At 45.5% G+C, this 24,692-nt stretch overlaps 2 protein-coding genes across 6 annotated transcripts in view; one reads left to right on the top strand and one right to left on the bottom strand.

The window, feature by feature from the left end:
* The first annotated feature begins 512 nt into the window (after positions 1-512).
* On the top strand, positions 513-9,276 carry Psmb3 (proteasome 20S subunit beta 3). Its single transcript, XM_005321756.5, has 6 exons — positions 513-662; positions 995-1,179; positions 3,287-3,394; positions 6,304-6,481; positions 7,989-8,083; positions 9,158-9,276. The coding sequence occupies exons 1-6, from the start codon at positions 660-662 to the stop codon at positions 9,204-9,206; spliced, it is 618 nt and encodes a 205-aa protein (XP_005321813.1). The 5' UTR covers positions 513-659; the 3' UTR covers positions 9,207-9,276.
* A 5,258-nt stretch (positions 9,277-14,534) lies between these two features.
* The window catches only part of Pip4k2b (phosphatidylinositol-5-phosphate 4-kinase type 2 beta), a 32,923-nt gene continuing 22,765 nt past the window's right edge, over positions 14,535-24,692 (bottom strand). For all 5 annotated transcript variants that reach the window (XM_078042113.1, XM_005321757.4, XM_021724176.3 and 2 more), the window contains 3 exons: positions 19,829-20,087; positions 19,177-19,280; positions 14,535-18,533 (listed from right to left, as the gene is read on the bottom strand). In XM_078042113.1, the coding sequence (XP_077898239.1) occupies positions 18,453-18,533; positions 19,177-19,280; positions 19,829-20,087 (444 nt within the window). In that variant the 3' untranslated portion in view covers positions 14,535-18,452. The remainder of the gene's footprint in view (positions 18,534-19,176; positions 19,281-19,828; positions 20,088-24,692) is intronic.

The raw sequence follows: 24,692 nt of genomic DNA, 5'->3' as shown, positions 1-24,692 counted from the left end.
GGGCTACACTGATGACCCGTCGAAGAGGTCCCAAAAAGTAGATCCACCTCTGCTCTCCAAAACTCCCTTTGAAGCTGAACCCCTGTAGCTGCAGAATACCCGCGACGTGCTCCCCTCCCTCTCGCATTTTTATAACTAGGGCTTAATGGGAGTCTTCCATACACCACGCACTGTTCAAAGACAGAGAATATAGAAAGCTCGCAAAGTGCCCAGGTACAAGTAGCTTTTCTGTGATTTCTGGGGCAGAGAAATAAAGTGAGGTCAAGTAACTTATACAGCGTGATCCACGAAAGCCCGGCAGCTCGGGGTGCAGGTCTCCAGCACTGCTTTCCCAGCCCACGTGCGTGCCGGCCCCGCCCCTTCTCTAGTCTCTAAGGCTGAATTGGGGTCCGCCGATATCCCAGCATGCACCCGACGCAGGTCGCTTCCGTACTCACAGTGACTTTTCACTTTCTGCTTTCCCCGCCCCGGTTTTGGCCTCTCAACCAAACCTGTGAAGATGATTGACGGATGGAATAGCCAATAGAAATCCCAAGTTGCCAGAAGGACTTGGTCTATCAACCAATGGAAAGGAAACAGCAAGAGTGTTGGCGTACAGAAAGCCAGGACCGGTTTACTGGAATTGTAGCGGCGATCGGGGGTCCTAGTATACCGCAATCATGGTGAGAAAGGGGGGTGAGGAAAAAGGACATGGAGTAGGAATTGAGAAGCCGGGAGGGGTAAGATCAGGCTTAGGAACGGAGAGGCTATCTCCGGGTTGATGGAAGGAAGCAGCTTCAATTCGAAGGAAGCGGACCCCGCGGGGAGGACCTAGGGGTTGAGTGGGGCTTTTAGCTGTCGCACAGGGCCCATCTAAAGAGCTGGAGTTCTGGGCGTCCAGGAGCCTCCAGTCTGGAGGACAGGGAGCACAGGAGCATTCAGATCGGGGGCTGGGCTGGGGGCTATGGCAGCCTTTGGCTCCTCGCGCTGAGGCCCTCCACTTTGTCTTCCCCAGTCTATTATGTCCTATAATGGAGGGGCCGTCATGGCCATGAAGGGGAAGAACTGTGTGGCCATCGCTGCAGACAGGCGCTTCGGGATCCAAGCGCAGATGGTGACGACGGACTTCCAGAAGATCTTTCCTATGGGTGACCGGCTATACATTGGCCTGGCGGGGCTCGCCACAGATGTCCAGACGGTGTAAGTGTCAGGGGTTTCTGCCCACACCCAGAACTTTCTTGGACCAACCTGGATGTTGGTCGACTGCCAAACACCATCAATGAGTTTGAGGCTTTTCCGATACCCCAGCGGTACAGATGTCCTGAACAACATAGACCAGCATTTACTCTGTGGGGCTCTGGAAGGCACCTTACTGTGCATGGACTCATTTAATCTCAGATATTACCAGGTTGCTGTCCCACTTTGCAGATGAACAATCCGAGAATCTCAGAGTGTCTTGTCCAATATGCAAGTTAATGGGTATCAGCCAGAATCCCGGTGCAGATCTCTTTGTGTGGGGGGTGGGGTGGGGAGCAATAGGGGGTTGAAGCTAGGAGCTTTACTACTGAGCTACATTCCCAGCCCTTTTTATTTATTTATGTTTGAGACAGGGTCTTACTTAGTTTGTTGAGGCTGGCCTGGTACTTGCAATCCCCCTGCCTCAGCCTACTGAGTCTGGGATTATAGGTGTGCACCACCTCCCAGCCCAGTGAAGGTCTCTTTAAGGTCAGAGTGGTGGTGTCTGCCCAGTTCCTAAAGAACTTCATGTCTAGGTTGGCAAACAAAGCAGGTATACAGAGATAGTCAACCCATGATGGGTTGGTGCATATTTCCTCACCTGTAAGTTAGCTAGTTGACAGTGGTTATTTGTATGACAAGGGAGAGTTTGGAAGAGAAGCCAAGTCAATTTTGTGATGGTCCAAGTGTGAAGATTATGGTCCTAAGAAGGTGGTGTAAAAAAACAATGGAAGGATCTGGGGCTTTGCCTTTTCTGTTACTGGGAATGGAACCCAGAGTTGCTTTACCACTGAGCCATATCCCCAGTCCTTTTTATTTTTTATTTTGAGACATGGTCTCAATAAGTTGCTGAAGCTGGTCTTGACCTTTCAATCCTTCTGCTTCAGCCTCCTGAGTGGCTGAGATCACAGGTGAGTGCCATGACACCTGTTACACCACCATATTTTGGTATGGGGGGGACGTTTCCTGGAACCAGTCCCTAATGGATATCAAGGGACAACTGTACTAAAATCTAGATTAGTATCCGGCACGTAAGCAACACAGTTAAGATCCAAAAATGATTCTTATTTTTGAGCATGTTAACTAAAATATAGGAGCTGGGAAGACTAATTTTGGGGAAAAGATGATGACTTTGAGTTTGACACCAATTTTAAGGACAAGGCAAGCCATTCAGAAATATCTTGCAAGCAATTAGGGTTTTAAAGTTACCAGCTGAGTGCAGGAGAGGCCCTGGTGATGTGTTAAATCCATGGGAGAAGATTCTGGAGAGACAAAGCATGTGGAGGGGAAAAAGAATAGGCTGCAATTTGAGAACTGAATCTTATTTTAGCAGTGGCGGAGGAAGAGATGTCAGAGAAGAAAAGAGGAAAAGCACTGGGAAAATATTCCATGCGGGAATATGAGGTCACAGGTGGCAGGGGCTGCAGGAAACTGGTGGTCTAAGGAGCAGCAGCTCTGGACTTCAGTCCTAAAAGGCTGAAAGACTCATTCATGGATAGGGTGGACGTTTGTCAGAAAATATTCTCTCTCATTTCCCTTAAAGCCCCCTATGTCTCAAGAACACAGAATTTCCTGAGCTCTAACCCGTCTCACCCTTTTCTCCTGTTGGAGTCAGAGAACCACAGCTCAGGTTCCTGTCAGTGTGCAGGCTCCCAGCAGCCTTGCTCTCTTCTCACGCTGCTTCTTTTTCTTTGGGAGATTTTCTCACTGACTTTGCTTGTTTGTGGGCAACAGTTACTTCACTAGACCTCAGTTTCCTCACCTGTAAGATGGAACTAAAGTTGTCTCTAAGTCTTTGTTGGAAGCATTGCTGTGCCTCCAACTCGTTACAGAAACCAGGCATGGCATTGGCGGACTCTGAGATGGCCCTAGGGGAAGTGTGGCCTTCTTTCTTGGATACCTTCCTGTCCATCAGCACAAAGCTGTTGCTTCTGAGTACATTTAAGACTTTGCAGCATCCCTTGGTCAGAAAGAGGTTGTATGTCTCCTTGAGTTCCTCCTGACTACCACAGGGTAGACTCAAGGGGACATCCAGCAATGACTCACTTACTTTTTTCTCCTCCCACTGTAGTGCTCAACGCCTCAAGTTCCGGCTGAACCTGTATGAGTTGAAGGAAGGTCGGCAGATTAAGCCTTATACCCTTATGAGCATGGTGGCTAACCTCTTATATGAGAAACGGTGAGTGGAAGTACAGCCCTTGATTGGCCAAGTAGGCATGTTGAATGGAGGGACAGGCAGTCCTCCTTGTCCTCCCATTTCTCATTATTAGTATTAGTTTTTGTGAGGAAAACTCATTACAGAAACCAGGTGTGGTGATCACACCTATAATTCTAGTGACTCAGGAGGCTGAAGCAGGAGGATTCCCATATTTGAGGTCAGTCTCAACAACTTAGCAAGGCCCTGAACAAATTAGTGAGATCCTGTCTCCAAAATAAAAAATTTTTATAAAAAAGACTGGGGATGTGGCTCAGTGGGATCCAACATACCAAAACACAAACAAACAAACAAACAAACAAACAAAACAAAAATAAAACCCTAAGTTGTTTTTGTTTCTGTTGTTGTTTTTGTTTATTTTATTTCAGTGTTAGGGGTTGAACCCTGGGCCTCATGCATGCTAGGCAGGTGCTCTACCACTGAGCTATATATATCTCCAGTCTTTCTTTTTTTATTTTGAGACAAGATCTTGCCAAATAGCTGAGGCTGGCCTTGAACTTCCAGTCCTCTTGCCTCAGCCTCCCGTGTAGCTGGAATTACAGACATGTACCACCACATCCAGCAACAGAAAAATTTTTAGATTGACTTATATTAGGAAGGGGGCAAGTCTTATAAAATTATAAAAATTCACTTACATCTAGCTGTATATTTAATGGCTTGTGCTTCTTAAAAAGAATAAAAATACAGTGAGACTCACATGAAAAATCTGAATTCTTAGTTGCTATAGCTCAGAGCTTCATTCCCCAGCCCAAGTGAAATTTTTTTTTTTAAATCAGAATAGGTGGAGAAGTGATCTGCATGCTGTAGCATGTACTGGGCCTCCTAAAGAAAAACATTTTTCATGACCCCAGGCCCCTCTGTGAAAAGACTGCAGTAAAAGTTAAAACTGACTTACTTTACTTTGGCAAAGCATGATCCTGACCCCAAACATAAACCCTGAGCTCCATGACTGTCCTTGGTTTTAAGTTCATTATCCAGATAATCCAGGATTTTTTTTTTTTCATTTATTGAGAGGAAAATATAAAAATTTCAACTTTTTACAGAAATTGTTACCCAGGGGGTCTTTTTGAGAAATTGGATTAAAGCATGTTACACACACGCACACATACCCCTTTGTTTTTTCTGCTTTACCAATTTTAATTATTATTTTTCTGTGCTGGGGATTGAATCCAGGGCCTCCCACATGCTAGGTAAGTGCTTTACCACTGAGCTCTACCCCCAGTCCTAAAATATTTTTCATAGAGCTATTACTGAAGGTCATGCTCTTAGAAATTACTACAAGTCAATGAGACACAAGGATAATACTTTTATACTTACTGTTTCTATTGAGAATATTGTCCATTAGTTAAAAAATATTTTATATGTAAAGATCCCTAAGATTAAGGCTCTGGGTTCCATCCAGCACTGCAAAGGGAAAAATAAAAGTTAGACACTATGATAGTTAACGGCAGTGTAGTGTAGATTTCCAAAGAACTAGAAGAGAGGATTCTGAATGTTCTCACCAAAAGAAATGACAAATCTTTGAAGTGATAGAGATGTTAAACACAGTGAATTTATTATTATACAATGTATATATGTATCTAAACCATCACACTGTACCCCATAAATATATACGATTATTATGTATCAATTAAATATAGAGTAAAATTTAGCAAAATGTAAGTCCTGGGGGGAAAAAAAAAAAAACTAGACACCATGTGTGTTAGCATACACCTGTAATCCCAGTGACTAAGGAAGCTGAGGCAGGAGGACCCCAAGTTTGAGGTCAGCCTCAGCAATTAGTGAGACACTGTTTCAAACCATGGAAAGGGCTGGGGATGAGGTGCCTTGGTAGAGGGCCCCTGAGTTTAAAAATATATATATCCCTAAGATTTGCTGGGCCTGGTGGTACACACCTGTAATCCCAGGTACTTGGGAGGCTGAGGCCAGAGGCTCACTAGTTTGAGGCAATTTAATAAGGCCCCCCACTCATCCACCCACCCCCCAAAAAAAAGTAAGACTGATTTTTTTCTCAATTTTTTTTTTGTTGTTGTTGTTGTTGTTGTTGTTTGTTTTGTACTGGGGATAATTAAACCCAGGGATGCTTTACCATTGTTCCATATCCCTAGCCCTTTTTATTTTTTAATATGAGACAGGGTCTTGCTAAGTTGCTGAGGGTCTCGCTAGGTTGCTGAGGCTATATACTTGGGTCCTTCTACTTCAGCCTCCAGAGTTGCTAGGATTATAGTCATGTACAACTGTGCCCAACAAATTGATTATGCTCAGAGTTTGAGATCTAGAAAAAATTTCCAATAAGCTGCCATTTCCTTTTGCAGACAGTGAGAAATAACCCAGCTCACTGAATCTCCCTCTTTGCCTTGCCTTGCCAGGTGGCTCAGAGCAATACTATGTTCAGTCTGAATGACTTATCCTTGATTTGTTTTATTTTTTTCAATAAACAGCCTCAAATTCTTTTTCTAAAGGAATAGAGATATTAATGTTTAAAGAATTGAATAATGATAGAACTTTGGGTTAGAATAGGGAAGAAGGCTGAATTCCCAAAGAAGGGAAGAGGAAGTGAGGGCCAGGGTAAGATGGATGTGAAGGGAAGTGTCAGAGAAAAGAAGATGAAGCCAGGCACTGTAGCCATCCCAGCAACTCGGGACGCTGGAATAGGAGGATCACGAGTTGATGGTGGTAATGATGAGGTCTTCAAGCATTTCCAGCTACTAGGAGAGGCTTAGGCAGAGCTGACCACGGGCAGAAGATCTTCCCCAGCAGGTCCTGAGTTTTCCTCCCAGGGCTGGACCAGAGCCTTGTCTGTCTGAATAGGCCTGCACATAAAAGTGAGTACTCCTGAGCCCTGGTTTCTCTCTCTGGTCCTGGTCCTACAGGTTTGGCCCCTACTACACAGAGCCAGTTATCGCTGGGTTGGACCCGAAGACCTTTAAGCCCTTCATTTGCTCTCTAGACCTCATTGGCTGCCCCATGGTGACTGATGACTTTGTAGTTAGTGGCACCTGCGCTGAACAAATGTACGGGATGTGCGAGTCCCTCTGGGAGCCCAATATGGTGAGTTGGTGGCAGAGAGGGGAGCTGGGCTCTGGGGTAGCTACCCGTGGCCATCAGGAACAAAATGTGGTTGTGTGGCAAGTCGTGGGGAGAATGGAGTGCCCGAGGGTAGACTACAGCTATTGCTCCTTGGGAGGGTTTCCAGGAGCATCATCCTCCGGGGCCAGCAGACTCTGGAGGAGAGCACCCCTGTTAGGAGGCCCAGGTCAGCTGTTTACCACAGCCTTGAGTTGGATTCACTGGGTTCTCATTTCCATTATCAAACGAATATTTAACACAGTGCAGCATTAATGGCAGCTGACAGAATGGGTTTGGACCCAGGCTGTCTGGGTTGGAAACCTGGGTCCATCTACCACTTAGCTATTGTTTTATTTTGTTTTTAATGTATTTTTAGTTGTTGATGGATCTTTATTTTTATTTACTGTTTGTGTGCGGTGCTAAGAATTGAACCCGGTGCCTCACACATGCTAGACAAGTGTGCGACCCTGAGCTACACTCCCAGCCCCTGGTTATTGTTCTTGATTCTGTTATTTCACCTCAGCTGGGAAAGAGGGTACTGACAGAGACTGACTTAGGTGTGGTTTTAGGAAATCTCATGAAGAGAGCTCAGGATACTGCCTCTTGGAAGGGGTAGCTATTGTCATTGTGTGCCAGCCCTCTAGGCTTGGACCTGGATTCAGTGTGACTTGAAGGGCTTACTGTCACCTACCAAAGCTTGACAGACACCCAGATACCTGTTAAAATGCAGTGTGCTGGGAAGAGGAGGATGGAAAGGACCTGGTGGCAGGAGGACAGGCCTGGGCAAGGTACAGGCAGAGCTCAGGGTGGCCATGGGGGCGGAATGCGGGTTGAGATGGGGTGGGAGGAGATTGGAATGAGACTTCTAAGGGCCTCAAACCACCCAAAGGAATTTAAAACATTTCCCCCCCACTGTAAGGAACTGGATGTGACAGGTTATTGTCTTCTACAGGAGGCACTGAGGTCCTGAGCAAAGATGGTGGCAGTGGGGGCAGAAGGGCAGCCAGTCCGGGGGACTTCTGGGAAGGAAGCAGGAGAGGAGGCAGTCACTGAAGAGGCTGAGTCTCCCCCTAGCTTGGCCAGGCTGAGTGTGGGAGGAGGAGCCGTTTTGGGGTGGAGAGGGTGGACATGGTTGGACAGGTTGAATTCTGAGGTGCCTATGGGACATCCAGGGGGAGAGTTCATCCAGCAGCTGAGAAAGCACATCAGAGCCAAGTGGAGATTGTTTTCCGCATTTTATAGAAGAGGAGTTGAGGTTCAGTGAAGGGACACGTTACTTGCTCAGGTCACGCTGCTGGCCTCTGGAGGAAATTCAGAGTGTGACATCTTTACATAGTGCTGCTCCCTGCCAAGGAAGGAGTTGAGGCTTCCCACATCCAGGGAATAGCCTCACTTCAAGCATGGCAGAAGCCAGAACTGGGACCTTGAGGCTAGAAAAAAAGAAAGTAAAGGAGCCAAACTAAAAGGAAAGGGCTCTGCTCTGCCACAGGATCCAGAACACCTGTTTGAAACCATCTCCCAAGCCATGCTGAATGCTGTGGACCGGGACGCGGTGTCAGGCATGGGAGTCATTGTCCACATCATGTGAGTACATGTTGGGAGAAGTCTGGACACTTTGCAGATACCTGTCTGTCTGCTGCCCCACGAGCACTCCATCTTCCCAGCCAGCTGGGCAGGCGTGAAGAGAAAAAAGCCTGGGCTTGTGGCAGGACAGAGCAGAAGTCAGTGCTTCCATGCCACCTCCCCTGGCCTCTGCCAGGTAGGGCTCCATGACCCTGAGCTGCCTCCTCTGCTCATATTTTTCCCTAATGGTAACCCTAAGATCTCAGAGAGCTATGTGGGCAGAAGCCACCGCAAAGCTACTGCAAATTGAACATCTGGGCAGCTCCCCATTCTTTCTCCTGACCCCCACAAGTCCAGAGCCCAGAACCATGGGATGTGCTGAGCTCTGGGGAACCATTTTCCAGCTCTCTAACTGCCACACACACACCCCTCTTTGGGACTGTGACCAGAACCTCATTGTCTAAAGTAGAAAGTGTGCTTCCAGCTGCTTTCTGCAGTCCAGTCAGCGTTCAGACCCTTTTCCTCTTGGGGTAGCCTGCTAGCTTCCTTCGAGTACAGAATTTACCACCCTAAGGTTCTCTTGGTTCACTGGGATGAGATCAAGGGGATCTCTAGGCCTGAGGGACCTTTTTTTCCCCCCCCTCTATAGTGTGGAGTAAATCCAGGGCCTTGCACAGGCTAGACAAGTGCCCTACCCCAGCTCCTTTTTAAAAATTTATTTTGAGATAGGGCCTCTCTAAGTTGCTGAGGGTGACCCCAAACCTGAGATCCTCCTGCTTCAGCCTCCCAGGTAGCTGGGATTATAGTGTGCGCCCAGCTCAGGAGTGCCTTTTGTTCTTTGGAGGCCATCTCAGTCCACCATTTTCTGGGAGAAGCTCCCCTAGGTGATTCTCCTGTGGAGTCTTCCCAGTTCCCCTCTCATCCTCCTGCTTCTCACCACAGGCTGACACCAGCTGAGGCTTGCTGGACAGTTCCTGGGGGCAGTAAGTGGCCCTCAGCTCTCCTTGCCCAGAGCCCAGTGTTGAGGCTGGGGCAGGAGGCGTAGCTACCAGTTAGGTGGGTATACATGTCTTCTGTCATTTTCTCCCTCTGCAGTGAGAAGGACAAGATCACCACCAGGACACTGAAGGCCCGAATGGACTGACCCTGTTCACAGAATCCAGTTTTTCTCTTTCTTTCCTTTTTTTAAAAAAAATAAAATAGCCTTTCTTTCATTACTGCTTGTCTTTGGTGCTTCCCCACGACTCTCTGTCCCCAACTAGGCAGGTACAAAGAGCTACTAAGGTTTAGCTTGGTCCTCAGATTTTTCTTTCTTTTTCTTAGGGATGGGTGTGGTGGGGTGGAACCCAGTTCCTTGCACATGCTAATAAGCAGGTGCTCCCCACTGAGCTCAGACTGGGCTCAGGTTTTCCTTTTGATATGTGTGCTGCTCCACTGATCCATCAGGGAGAATAATCTACAAGTCACTGTGGAATGCTTGCTCTGGGCTTGGCCTTGAATAAATTGCTTTCACCTTCTAGAATTTAATCATCATAATGAGCCAGAGCAGTTGCAATTAGTTATTTAGAGATAAAGGGCAGATAGAGAACTTGTCCAAGGCTACTTTATTTATTTTATTTTTTAAGGTACTGAGGATGGAACCCAGGGTGCTCTACACATTGCCAAGTACTCTTATTTTATGAGACATGGTCTCATTAAGTTGCTGAGGCCAGCCTCCAACTGTGATCCTCAATCTTTTATAAAAAATGTTTAAGATAGAAATTCAGCCAAGTACCCACAAGAGGTTTGTGTTTTTGTTTTTGTTTTTTTTTAGTTTTCAGCGGACACAACATCTTTCTTTGTATGTGGTGCTGAGGATCGAACCCAGGCCACACGGATGCCAGGCAAGCGCGCTACGGCTTGAGCCACATCCCCAGCCCTTTTTTTTTTAATATTTATTTTTTAGTTGTAGTTGGACATAACACCTTTATTTCACTTGTTTATTTTTGTATGTGGTGCTGAGGATCAAACCCAGGGTCTCGCACGTGCAAGGCGAGCACCCTACCACTGAGCCACAACTCTAGCCCCCACAAGAGGTTTTCTACGTCACTTTTAGAACAACCCGGGGAGTTCACAAAACACACTGGATCTCATCCCTTGAGGTGCTGACTTAATTGACTTTTTAGGGTCAATTATCTGTCTTCTAAGAAACCCTGAACCCAGCTTGCAAGCTGTAGTAGATGCCTTAGAAAACAAAGGGACATTTGTTTAGCACAGTGGATCCCAAACAGCCACCCCAGAATGCCTCCCACGGGCACTGGGCACTGCGACACACATCACTGGCAGCAAAATCCCTGCTAGAGATTTTGGACACAGCTGGACAAGAAGAGTGGAGCCATGGGAAAATAGTACACAAGGGCTCTTAAGGGCTTCCTGCAGGTCTTTTCAGTCATAGATAGAGGCAGGGGGGTTTTGTCTTGTTTTTGTACTGGGGATGGAACTCAGGGCACTCGACCACTGAGCCACATCCTTTGGGGTTGAACCCAGGGCCTTGTGCATGCAAGGCAAGCACTCTACCAACTGAGCTATATCACTAGTACCCCGCCCGGACAGCCCTATTTTGTATTTTATTTAGAGACAGGGTCTGAGTGTGCCTCACTTTTGCTAAGGCTGGTTTTGAACTCACAATCCTCCTCCCTCCTAAGCCCCTGGGACTATAGGCATGTGCCATTGCACCCAGGCAGAGACAGTTGTGAAGAAATCTCAGTAAAGGATCATGAGGCATTTCCAATGATTTTTTTTTTCTTTTGATACTGGATATTGAACCCTGGGTGCTTTACCACTGAGTCCGTTTTATTTTTTCTTTTGAGACATGTTTCACCAAGTTGCATAGGGCCTCACAAAATTGCTGAGGCTGGCCTTGAATCTGCAATCCTCTTGCCTCAGCCTCCCGAGTGGCTGGAATTACAGGCCAGCACCACCACACAGGGATCCAATGATTTTTAATTGGTAATAAAGCTGACCTAGATCATCAAAGACAAGTAACACCGAAGGACAGCAAGTAGCATGGCCACTAAAGTAACAAAAATGGAACATCAGCAAAGATTAGGATGAATGTATATCAAGATTTCCATGAACTTATCCAGGGTATAAGGAAATTTCAAGAGCAAGAATGTCTTCCCTGCTGGATGCAGTGGTGCATGCTGTAATCCCAGTGGCTGGGGAGGCCGAGACAGGAGAATCACGGATTCAAAGCCAGCCTCAGCAACCATGAGGCACTAAGCAACTCAGTGAGACCCTATCTCTAAAAAAAAAAAAAAAAAAAAAAAAATAGGGCCAAGAGGGGCTTGGGTTGTGGCTCAGTGGTAGAGCGCTTGCCTAGCATGTGTGAGGCAGTGGGTTTGATCTCTGGCACCATATAAAGATAAAAAATACAATAAAGGTGTTATGTCCGTCTACAACTAAATGTATATATATCGATAGATAAAGGGCTGGGGATGTGGCTCAGGGGTTGAATTCAATCCCCAGTACCAAAAAAGAAAGAAAATAATGCCTTCCCTCACTAGAATTAACTCAGAAGAAACAAGAACTGCTGCCATCATGTCATTTTTCTGAGAATCCCTTGAGTTTTAGCTCCCAACTGCCAGGGGAAGCCCTCATCTCCTCCTCCTTTCCTTACAGGTTTACATAATGTTGGTACCTTTTTTTTTTTTTTAAGAGAATTTTTTAATATTTATTTTTTAGTTTTCAGCGGACACAACATCTTTATTTGTATGTGGTGCTGAGGATCGAACCCAGTGCTGCGCACATGCCAGGCGAGCTCACTACAGCTTGAGCCACATCCCCAGCCCAAATCTGTTTCTATCCTTAAACAGATGATCACCGTGTTAACCTTAGACCAAGAAGCCAGTTAATCCTTTCTATGAAGCTAATATAATGGTTCTTTCCAGACCAATTTAAAGGAAACACAAGGCTGCTTCAAAGATTGTCTGATTCTTTTAAAATACATGTCTACTTATTCAGGGATACATTCTTTTTTTTTTTTAAGAGCTTACATTTTAATAGGGATGAATCAGTTTGGAATCTGTTTGCCAAGCTGAAGTCATAGGTTGTGAAATAATTTTTAATTCTTGGAATCATATTACCTACTCTAAATAGAAGCATAGGGAGGATTTGTTTGTTTTAATGTGAATTTTTGCCTGTCTTTAAAAATGTTGATGTCAACTCTAATTAACCTTAAATACACTAAATGGAATCTCAAAAGTGAGCTATCTCAGAACTTTCTTGGTGCTATAGCTTTTGTTTTCCAGTGGCTAAAATACCAAAATGCCTTTTGTATTAAAAACTGCTTATCAAGCCTGTTATTACTTTTTTTTTTTTGTACTGGGGATTGAACTCGGGGGCACTTGACCACTGGGTCACACATCCCCAGCCCCATTTTGTATTTTATTTAGAGACAGGGTCTCACTGAGTTGTTTAGCAACTTGCTTTTGCTGAGGCTGGCTTTGAACTCACAATCCTCCTGTCTCAGCCTCTGGAGCCACTGGGATCACAGGTGTGCACCACAGCACCCAGCTATTACTACTGTTCTTGAAGATGATAGTATTCTATGTGGCCAAATATTTGAACTCATTCTGGACTTAGGCATGTCAATGTATATTTGTTTTCTTAATTTAACTCCTTTCACAGCCATGCTAAGGGTGGAATCTTCCTTCCTTTACAAGTATTTCTGGTTAAGGGATGTGGAAAAAACTAAAGCTTTGTTTGGTGTAATCTAAAACATAAAATTGATCTTTCACAGTCAGAGATGATGAATGTTTCTGCTACATACTTTTATATATTACTTATCAAACTAGTTAACAAGTATTTTTACACAATACACAAGTACACAAATATGCTTTCACAGTATACATTGTGTACATGTAAATATATAGTATTTCTCACTGTTCACTTTTAAATGCCAAAAAAGGGGGCGGGGATAGAAACTGTGGGAGAACTTTTACTTGCTGGTCTGATACTGGTAGTATCTCTTTGGCCACTTTTATCCCTACTTAAAAACCTTTCCAATAGAATACAACTGGATGAGACTGAAAAATCACGCTCAATATCTCCTGCTAAATATTGATTGTTAATATCAAGTATTAATTGTAAAATTTGTAATTAACTACTACTATAATTGTAGAAGGTTTCTGATTATTATTATTTTTTGATACTGAGGATTAAACTCAGGGACACTCGACCACTGAGCCAATCCTCAGCCTCATTTTTTATTTTATTTAGAGACATGGTCTCACTGAGCTGTTTAGCACTTTGCTTTTGCTGAGGCTGGCTTTGAACTCACGATCCTCCTGCCTCAGCCTCCTGAGCCGCTGGGATTGCAGGTGTTGCCACCATGCCTGGCATATAGATAGTTTTCTGTGGATTTTTAAAACAATTCAGGTGCTGAAATTAAAGTTGATCTGTTATTACGGGAAGGAGGAGAGGGAAACAAGTTCGTTTTTTCTTTTTGTGGTGCTGGGAAGCAGACCCAGGGTCTTGTGCCTGCCCACTAGCGCTCTACCTCTGAGCTACATCCCATGCTGGTCCGAACTCCTGAGCAAGTGTCGAGCGCTGGGACTGTAGGTGCACACCACCACACCTGGCTTTTTCTTTTCTTTCTTTGTTTCTGATTCATAAGATCTGGGATGAGACCTGAGAATTTACAGTTGACTTTCAGGTGCTGATAATATTGGTCCACACTTTGAGAACCACTAGATTTTAAGCTAAAAAGTATCCAGGAGGAGAACCTGAGGTACAGAGGTTCCATGTTCATTCAGTCAGCCGCACAGCCAGCCAGTAGAACAGGGCTGCTAGCCAGTGGCCCTCCTCCCCAGCTGGAAAAGTGAGGGAGGGGGCAGTGATTCAGTCCTCCAGTTTGGTGTGTGGCAATGACAGTAGGCAGGCAGCCTGCACTGGCGCTGTGCTTTTTTTTTGTAGATGACACAATATCTTTATTTATGTGGTGCTGAGGATGGAACCCAGTACCTCATACGTGCTAGGCAAGCGCTCTGCCACTGAGCTACAGCCCCAGCTCTGGTGCTGTGCCCTTAACATTGCCTTTTTTTGTTGTTTTGTTTTGGTACTAGGTAGTGAATATAGAGGCACTTTACCATTGAGCTACATCCCCAATCTTTTCATTTTTTGAGAGGGTCTTGCTACACTGCTTAGGCCTCACTAAATTGCAAAGGTTGGCCTCAAATTTGCAATCCTCTTGCCTCTGCCTCCAGAGTTGTTGGGATTATAGGTGTGCACCACCAGACCCTGCTTAATTAACATTGCTTATTAGTTGTATCTATAAGTGGAATGTCACTGACCACATTCTTTCTTCAGACTCAAGCCATACACTGATTTTGCCCAAGCAGCCCCTAAAACTGGGACCAAAACTTTAATTCGGGGGGAGGAGGGGAGTATATGTGGCGGAAGACATTCCCAAAGGACTCACACGTACCAGATGTACACAAAGCTTTTTGAGTTTTATTTTTTCCTTGGGTTGGAGATTCATCTTAACATGCATGCATTTTAAAACAGTAACGGGGTCTCGAACTGTTTCGAGTGGACATTAGACAAGCACAGGGGGTGGAAAATTCCTATTTAAAAAAATGAACTTGCAGTGGGAAGCTGAAAAGTCTCACCCATGGTGGGGTGGTAGTTTATCCGGCTTCCCTAAAAGGTGACTCCAAACTTCATATTTTTTGTTTACAATGATCTGACCTGATGTTGTGGTGTGCTGAGCAGCACAGGGCCTTCCTCAGGCCTGCCGCCCCTACCTCGTCACAAAATGGCTGTAAGTCCAAGTGTTCTAAAAATTTCTTCCCCAGCCTCTTTCCTGGGATCTCAGCATAACCTGCTAAGAACAGCTGAGTCTCCTTTCCCTTCTCCATAAGGGCTACTCTTCATAAGTGGCATTTATCAAAGGAGGCCTAGTGTCATATCACTGCCTCTTGCAGACGGCAGGTCAATTTGGGGGTAGCTGTTTGAATGTGCTTCCCTTTGAGGACCCCGCTTCCTACATTACTGCCATTAAGTGAGGTCTCTAGACGTGAGGGGACCACAGGTCTAAGGCCAGAGCTCTGAGGGTTAACACACAGTCCTTCTAGCCCCCCACATTCAAATGCTAGAGAGTGCTAATATTTTTCTCTCCAGACTTGATTTGGTAAAAAAGATAATAGGGGGTGGGACTGGCTATGAAGAAAGCCCCAGAATTGGCTGGGCAGACTGTGAAGGGGGGACATCTCTGGGGCAGGAGTCTCAAGTCTCTGTCTCACACCCTGAGCATTACCAAGAGCTGCTCAGGCCTAGAGCACAGGGAGAGTTGTGAAGGAGGGAGTGGGGGAAGGAGGAAAAGCTGCCTGTAGTGGAAACTTGAGTGCCACTGAGAACAGCCACAGGGGCCACTCATGGGTAAGCCACAGACCAGTGACCCCTGAGCTAGATGAGGACGGAGCACTGCTTCTGGAACTCTGCTCCTAGAAATGCTGGCTTCCCGGATGCCCTGCAACGCCACCAGCCTCAGAGAAGGCAAGTGTCCTGGAGGAAAGACCCCGTGGTTAATGAACAAGGACACAAGGCCAAGCTTTCGTCTGGGGGTTCTGCCAGTGTAGTTTTCTAAGCACCCCTCACATCTTTCTAAGTACCCCCCCACCATGCTGTTGTTGGTGATGACTGGGAGATGATTGCTCGGCTGTGACATTTCAGAAGAGGGACAGAGACAGAGAAGTTGAATAGATGTTACCCAGTAAAGGGGAGAATGAGGGAATGGAAAGGAACCCTGCCCTTATCTCACCCAGGCCTCACCATTCAGCCTTATTCCTATACCTTTGTTTCCAGGAGTCCCCAAATTATTCTGGGGTGCCATAAGACTGTTCAGCTTCTCTGCATGGCCTGGGGGAGGTAGGTTGGGAATAGTCCCTTCCCCTGAGACGCCTCCTACCGCCCACAAAGGGAATGGCAGGACTTGGGAAGCGAATGAACACTGGATCAATTCATTTTCAGACTGCAAGCCAAACAACATCTTTATCATTACAAAAAAAGAGAAAGAAAACTTGTATAAACCAAGATAAATAAGTTTTAAACATCTGAATGCCAAAGGAATTAGAGGGCCAAACCCAAGGTTTTGAAGATAGCACAGCGAATGACCTTTAAAAAAAAAAATCTAAAATCCACCAAACCACAGCTCAAATGTTTCGACCCAATCAACAATACTGTCAGGAAAACAAAAAGCATTTGAAACAGAATGCTACCTCTCAAAATGTAAACAATATATATATATATAATGTATATATATATAATTTTTTTTAAAAAACCCACAAAAACTCAATGTTAAACAAGTTAGATACCTGGTAGTTGCTTTAACTGATAAGATTGTGTGACACTTTCTGATACACATTATGGCAACATGATCAGCAGACCCAATGCAGAAAAGCTGGCGGGGCCCGAGGCTATGGAGGCTGCTGGAAGACAGCTTTCCAAGCTGTGGAGATGCTGGGCCTAACTGGGAACAGATCCAAAATTTCACACTTGATTATGAGGTGGGGAAATCAAGTCCAAACATTATTCCTACATAATCCCTTTCCTAAGTCAAAATTGTTTTCTCCCAGAGCCACATGGTTCCAAGTGTTTCCCGAGTCACTTCATGGCCCTGCTCTAATTGTTCAGAGCTAGCTCTGCCCTTCCAGAAGGGGGCGGCCCCAATGAGGCCCAAGAATGCTGCCTCCATTCCTTCCTGACCTGAATGCTGTGGGCAAGACACACACAGCATTGGTTTCTGCTCCAGAAGCCGAGCTTGGCCATTTTGGAGGAAGCCACAGGAAACCACCTATTCATTTAAAATTATTCACAAACCAACTTCACATCTTTGAGGTTATCTACAAATTTTACCATCTTTCATCCCAAGTTCCCAATTATTGGTGAGGGGGTGGGATGATATAGGAATGTACCACCCCCAACATGGAACAATGGAGCCATTTTCCCTCCTGGCGGACCAGCTGCTGATGGTAACAAAACAGGTGTGGCTCACTTCTGAGGGCCTGGGAGGCAGGCTGTGAGACTGGATGGAAATCCTGAAGGAAGCTGCAGGATGCCACTTCTTCCAGAGTCTTGTGGGCCACAGGTTTAGAGAGAGGCAATAAAAGAAAAACAGCCCCAATGCTGGGGCTGGGTCAAACCCCACTCAGGTTTTCAAGTTGGATTTCCTGAGTCACATCCTCAAGTGACTCAGAAGCAACCTCAGTTTCGGATGCCATACTCCTTGTTGTGGGCACCTTGCTTGCTATAACCGTCCAGGTGAAAAACCATGAGTACAGAGAGCCAGACATCTACATGGTGGGCCTGAGGCTTAAAGAGGTGTCTCTGCAAAGAGCACCCAGGTTCTCGGAGCTCTGTCCTCGGTGACAAGCCAACCACAGGTGAGAGTGCCTGGAGGTCAGTAGGAAGGAACAGATGAGGCTCACAAGACCTTATTTGACATACATCAGTTTTGGGGGTCTTCCCAAAGGAAGTTCCCATTTAAACATGAGAGTTCTGTTATATCCAAAGGTGCTTTCTAGGTCCTCTTGAGCCAATGAAGCAAGCTTGACAGAATATCTCAACTCCAGGGACCAAGCGAGCCTGGGACTTGGATGATGACCACAGGGTTCTCTGAGAACCAGCTGTCCAAGAGCCCAGCAGCTCCCTCACCCATTACCATCCCATGAGGATGGACCTGTTCCCCTTGGAGGTCTCCAACTCTGATCCAAGATGTCAGGCATTGGCCTGCAGTGCTCCTTTGGGAGGACAGCACTGGAGGATAGTACAGAGGAGTAAAAACGTAACATTTCACTTGGATCCAAGGTAGAAAGGTAGAAGAAATTATGCACAATACTCTATAAAATTAAAAAGTTAATCCAAGTAAGATCAAATGCAGCAGGGCGAGGTGTCTGACCTCTTCTCCTTGCTGGTGTCAGTGCACCCTGCTCGGAGCAGACCTCTGTGCTGGGCCTACCAGGTGCCTCTTTAATTGAAGGAAACTGAGAGCCGGGCAGGGATGGGAAGGTGGCCAAGGTGAGCAATGAAATTTCAGAAACAAAGCCCAAATAAACCCACCAAGTCACAAGATACCAAAGGAACACCTTTGTAACCTGGGTCAAATGGGGAAAAAAAATCAAGGGTAAGCAGAAGGTGAGGTTATATCCTGTGAGCATGTGCATACACAGCACATCCCCCTCTTCCCTAGCTAAATCTGCTCTCAGTGTCACAGGCTACAGTCTCAATACTAAAGCCTTCCAGGCCCCCCACTCTGTTCCCTACCCTCCCATCTAGCCCCAATATATCCTCTCCCTCTCCAATCCCCGATCCCATATCCAGCTCTCTGGCTCTGGCTGAAGGCAGAAGAAAACTACGTCAGGATGTTGGACATGAACTCGTTGAAGCGTTTGGAGTACTGCTCAGGGTTCACAGTCGAGATCTCGGCCCCTGCCTGTAACACACAAGAGGCCCATTCAGGTCAGTTCCTTGCCCTTAACCAGGAGGCTGCATTTGGGAGGAGCCAGGTCTTCAGACCTCTTACTAGCATCAGAGATGAATACCACCCCCCAGACTGGGCAGGCCACCTCAGGAAACAGTTCAAAGTGTCATGTCCCTGGCTCCACTCCCCTAATTTACACACTCAGGTCTGCAGTGAAGTAGAAAAAAGGCACTGGGGAGGTGGCAGAGAAGGCCTGGTTCTCTGTGGGGGGCCCTGTGTGGAGAACAGTAGCTTCAAGCTATGAGGAAACAGGCCAATGGGGAGCAGTGTGGGCATGTAAACAAAGCTATTCCTGGCCATTCAACAAGATGCACAACATGCCCAGCAGCCCCCAGGGAAAGAAGCTGGCGGGCTCAGGGCCCAAAGGGCCAGAGAACTGGAGAAAAAACAAGTTGTGTTTATTACCCAGACTGGCAGGTGGGGGTGGGGTATGGATGGGCAGGGGACACAAGGCAAGGGAGCTCTGTGCTGGGAAGGAATGGGGTGGAAGAGCACTTTCTAGAGCAGAAGGCCCAAGGTCTCCTCCTGGGGGTCCAAGGGTGAGTACAGATGTATCCCACTGGGCTGGCCCTGGAGGAAGAAAGAGAGCACTCACCCCATGCTTCACTGTTTTGGCAGCGTGTGCAGCTTTCTTCTTAGCATCATATGGGGTGAGGATGTCAATGATGGCCATGAAATAGACCTCCTTTTTGGGGGCACCTGAAACGTGAGTAGAAGCAGGAGAGGAGGAAGAAGTGGTAGGGAGAAGAGCCAAGAGCCTCTAAGGCACACCCATGATCCTTCAATTGAGGTTCACATTATCCCTATCACTTTGACGAAGAGACCAATGGGTCCTTCTCAGAAGCTTTCACATTCTAATCTTATTTGATCCTCACAGCCACCCCATAGGGACCTCTTACTTAGCATCAGAGATGAATACCAGCCCCCCAGACTGAGCAGGCCACCTCAGGAAGTGGTTCACATGTCTCATGTCCTGGCTGTACTCAGTATGCTTAAGGTCTGTCCATCCTATGGCCAGAGCAGGGCATGCCTCGGTCACTCAGGACCAGTGCAGAGGGGAAGGCAGGCCTGACAAATAGAGCCCTAAGACCCAAATTCCTGTGGGTGACGGCTAAAGAAGTCTTCAAGCAGAAAGAGGCCAAAGTCGGCCTCAAGTTAATGAGGTGAAGGATGGATATCCACCACCAGTGCCCAGACGTCTTGCCCTAGAGGGGAAAGCGGGCAGGCCAGCATAGGCTCCTACTTACTTTCGTGGCTTTTCATGGCATAGACATCAACAGAGGGGTCGAACTCCCCAGGACCAAAGAACCGGGGAAAGCTGAGGAGGTTGCCAGGGCTATCCGGAGGTGTGCCATAGGAGCAGAGCAGGTTGCTGCCCACCCCGTCGTTCTCACATTCCTCGTCCTCTGCCCGCTCCTCCACCTCCATCTCCTCCTGCTCAGCCCGGTCCACATCATGGATGCCTACCAGCAGGCTGTAGTCCATGATCTTCAGCTGGGCCAGGAACTAGGGAGGGACAGAAAGATGGAAGGTGTTACATAGGCCATCCCAATGGCATCTGGAAAGGGGGAAAAAGGGTTTCTTTCAACTCAATTCTACACACAGTTATGAAACAGACACTGACTCTGCCCTGGTGAGCTCAAGTTTAACAGGGATGGCTACCCCACAGGGGCAAAGAGGTGTGGAAACTGACAGCAGGGGCTAGAGGGCTTCCTTGAGGAAAGGCACTAAGGCTGCAGAATGAAGCAGTAGTCCAGATGGTTTGGGACCCACTGAGGCCATGAGTTGAAAAAAATAACAGTGTGCTAAACTATGAAAGAGGCTAGAGAGGCAGATGAAACACCGCAGAGTCTCTCAAGTGCAGGTCTCATTACGAGTCTCAACCCATTATGAACCCAATGTAGTGGGCTGGAACTAGGACTTTTTAAAAATTATAAAATAAGGGGCTGGGGTTGGGGCTCAGTGGTAGAGCACTTGCCTAGCATGTATGAGGCACTGGGTTCGATTCTCAGCACCACATAATAATAAATAAAATAAAGGTCCATTGACAACTAAGAAAATATTTTTTTAAAAAAATTATGAAATAAGCCGGGTGCAGTGGCACACACCTGTAATCCCAGTGGCTTGGGAGGCTGAGGCAGGAGGATTATGAGTTCAAAGCCAGCCTCAGCAAAAGCAAGGCAGTGAGACCCTGTCTCTAAATAAAATACAAAATAGGGCTGGGGATGTGGCTCAGTGGTCGAGTGCCCCTGGGTTCAATCCCCAGTATCCCACCAAAAATTATTAAATAAGATAAAACAGAATAAAAATATCAGTGTGCAACTGCAGTTGTGGGTCAGTAGTAGTACACTTGGTGTGAGGCACAGGATTCGATCCTCGGCACCACATAAAATAAATAAATAAAACAAAGGTATTGTAACCATCTACAACTAAATATATATGTGTGTGTGTATGTGTGTGTGTGTGTGTATCAGCCTGCATAACATGAAATAAGAGTAGATAGTGTGAGGCACAGTGACACATGCCTGTAATCCCAGCAGCTCAGAAGGCTGAGGCAGGAGGATCATGAATTCAAAGCCAGCCTCAGCAGCTTAGTGAGGCCCTAAGCAACTCAGTGAGACCTTGTCTCTAAATAGAATATAATAAAGGGCTGGGGATGTGGCTCAGAGGTTAAGTGCTTCTAGGTTCAATCCCCGGTACAAAAAAAAAAAAAAAAAATAGACAGTGGGACCACAAAGATCAGGAAATAACACCAATAGTTAACAAGTTAACAAATGGGATGGCATCAAATTAAAAAGCTTCTGCACAGCAAATAATTAGGACTGTAAAGAGAGGAAAGAAGTAGAGAAAAACTGAAGAAAAATTTTGCTAGCTACTCTTATGTCAGAGGAGTAATATCTAGAACATATAAAAAAGTGAAAAATTTAACACCAAAACCCAAATAACCTAACTAATAAAAGGAAAAAATAAACAAACACTTTCAAAAGAGGAAATACATATGGCAACAAATATATGAAAAAATATTTAACAACATTAGGAATTAGAGAAATGCAAATCAAAACTACAGTAGAGGGGCTGGGGATGTGGCTCAAGCGGTAGCACTCTCGCCTGGCATGCGTGCGGCCCGGGGTTCGACCCTCAGCACCACATACCAACAAAGATGTTGTGTCCGCCGAGAACTAAAACATAAATATTAAAATTCTCTCTCTTTCTCCTCTCTCACTCTCTCTTTAAAAAAAAAAGAAAAAAGAAAAAAAACTACAGTAGATTTCATTTCACACCAGTTAGAGTGACAGTCATAAGAATACAAACAATAATAAATGCTAGAGATGATGTGGAGAAAAAGGAATACTTTTCCACTGTTGGTGGTATCATAAATTAGTACAACCGGGCTGGGGATGTGGCTCAAGCGGTAGCGTGCTTGCCTGGCAAGCGTGCGACCCGGGTTCGATCCTCAGCACCACATACCAACAAAGATGTTGTGTCCGCCAAGAACTAAAAAATAAATATTAAAAAAAAAATTCTCTCTCTCTCTCTCTCTCTCTCTCTCCTCTCTCACTCTCTCTTTAAAAAATAAATAAATAAATAAATAAATAAATTAGTACAACCACTACGGAAAAGTATGGAGGTTCCTCAAGAGTAGGCATGGGACCACCATAAGTCTTGGCTATACCACTCCTTGGAATGTATCCTAAGGGATCAAAGTCTTCATACTGTAGTGATCGATACATACCCATGTTTAGAGCAACTCAATTCTCAATAGCCAAACTCTGGAACCAGTGTATTTGTCCATTAATGGGTGAATGGATAAAGAAAATGTGGTATATATACACAATGGAGTTTCATTCAGTTGTAAAGAAAAATGAAATTTATGTTATTTGCAGGAAAATAGATAGAACCACAGACCATATGTTAAGCCAAATAAACCAAACTCCTCAAAAGTCAAGGATTGTATGTTTTCTCTCATGGAAGTTAGAGAGGAAAAGAAAATGCGGGGGTGGGGGTGGAGATGGGGGTGGGAATCTCATGAAAATCAAAGGGAGATCAGTTAGAGGAAAGGGACCAGGGAGTAGAAGGAAGGGAGGGAGCAGGGAAGTGCTAGAAAGTGACACTGGCCAAATTATGTTGTTACAGTGTGTCCACATATGAATATATAACAACAAATTCCATCATTATGCACAACTATAAAGAACCAATAAAAAAATACAGAAAGAGGAAAAAAAAGAGCAGCTGGTGCTCCAGTTGTATGTGTGTGTACTTTGTTGGCTACAATAAAAGGTACTTCTAACTGGGGGTAACAGGCAAAGTTTGAAAAACTATATAATTTGGCTTCTTTACCAGTCAAGGTAAAAATGGAGAGAAAGAAAAAGAAACACCACATAAGAATGACAGAGCCAACCACCATTCTCACCCATTTCCTGCAGGCAGGCCTGGCTGTGTGGAGCTTGGGGAGAATCCTGGACCCGCCCCTGGTACCATAGGCCTCCCCTTGCCACATCTCAGTTTCCTCATGTGCATGATGAGTGCTGTGAGCAGGATGGTGTCTTCAGTTCTTCGTTTAGGATTTCATAGCTTGAGAATAACAAAGCTTGTGGGAATAACACCGGATGGAACTGGCCAGCCGGCATTCCAAATCAGCCAAGAATGAGAGTCTAGTCACCATCAGACATGTGCCAGGTACTGTGCCATGGTTACAAACAGCCTGCAGCACCAGGAAACTGTCAGACCAACCACTGTGCTAGGGGTCTAGGAGGAGCACCTTCAGAGAACTAGAATGACTCCAAGCACAGTCTGGAACACAACCCAAAGCACAAGAAGTCCCAAGGCTGGGAGATCAGCAGAATCTCCTTAGTAGAAGATCAATAGGTGGAATGACCACAGCACCCCTGGACAAGGTCTTCTCAAGACTAGGGAAAGGAGGAGCAAGGGTTCCAAGAAGGACAGAATCCATGAACACCACCCCCAACCACCAAAGAATAATCACAGAGCAACATGCACTGAAAACAAATTAGCTGAGTAAACTGCCTTAAATTCATATTAGAACCAGGAAAGAGGAAAAAAGACTCAGAACAAACTGAGTTATCAGAGCATAAAAGACAGAATGAAGAAACAAACATATGAGGGTAAGGAAAAGCTTCTAGCAAAAAGGTTATTACACACATATTCACAGTAGCATTATTCACAATAGCTACAAGGTTGAACCAATCTAAGTATGCTGGCCAGTTTTCTTTTGGGGGATAGGTACTGGAGATTCAACTCAGGGGCAATTTACTGAGCTATATCGCCAGCCCTTTTTAAATATTGAGACAAGTTCTCAATAAATTACTGAGGCTGGCCTTGAATTTAAGATCTTCAAGTCTCAGCCTACCAAGCCGCTGGAATTACAGGCATGTGCCAACATGCCCAGCATGATGGGCAGTTTTGTGTCAACTTGTGTACCCAGTATCCTGGACTGGACATTTGGTCAAAGCATTAATTTTGGAGAGTCTGTGAGCATGTTTCTGGATGACATTAACATTTGGATCAGTAAACTGCATAAAGCAGATTGCTCTATCCAGTGTAGACTTTCACACTTCATCCAATCAGGTAAAGGTCTGAATAGAATAAAAAGGCTTACAGACTCTTCCCATGAGCAAGAGGAACCCCTGCCCGACTTCCTCATGGCTTTTGAACTCAAGGTAAAAGTGGAGAGAAAGAAAAGGAAACGCCACATAAGAATGACAGAGCCAACCACCATTCTCACCCATCTCCTGGTTATAATCAGCTTGCCAACTATAAATCTTGTCAGCTGCCATCTTCACATGGGCCTATTCCTCATAATAAATGTCTTTTTATAAAGAGATCTTTTTTATAAATCTCACTGATTGCTTCTCTGGAAGACCCTAATACACCAAGTGTCCACCAACAGATGAATGGATAAACAAAATGTGGTATATAACACAGCTGAATATTATTTAGCCTTAAAAAAAGAAGTTCAGATACATGCTACAACATGGATGAACCTTGAAGACATTATGCTAAATGAAATAAGGCAGTCACGAAAGGACAAATATTGTATGATTCTACTTATATGAAGTTCTTAAGTAATCGATTTCATAGAGACAGAAAGGA

Source organism: Ictidomys tridecemlineatus, chromosome 3, assembly GCF_052094955.1.
Source record: "Ictidomys tridecemlineatus isolate mIctTri1 chromosome 3, mIctTri1.hap1, whole genome shotgun sequence".
In the NCBI taxonomy this organism is placed as follows: Eukaryota; Metazoa; Chordata; class Mammalia; order Rodentia; family Sciuridae; genus Ictidomys; species Ictidomys tridecemlineatus.
This window is presented reverse-complemented; position numbering and strand designations above follow the sequence as displayed.

What these genes read in the sequence shown, in the direction of transcription:
- Psmb3 (XM_005321756.5), top strand. An exon ending in GCCACAGATGTCCAGACGGT is followed by an intron (nt 1,180 to 3,286) that starts GTAAGTGTCAGG and finishes CTCCCACTGTAG; the next exon opens with TGCTCAACGCCTCAAGTTCC. An exon ending in AACCTCTTATATGAGAAACG is followed by an intron (nt 3,395 to 6,303) that starts GTGAGTGGAAGT and finishes CTGGTCCTACAG; the next exon opens with GTTTGGCCCCTACTACACAG.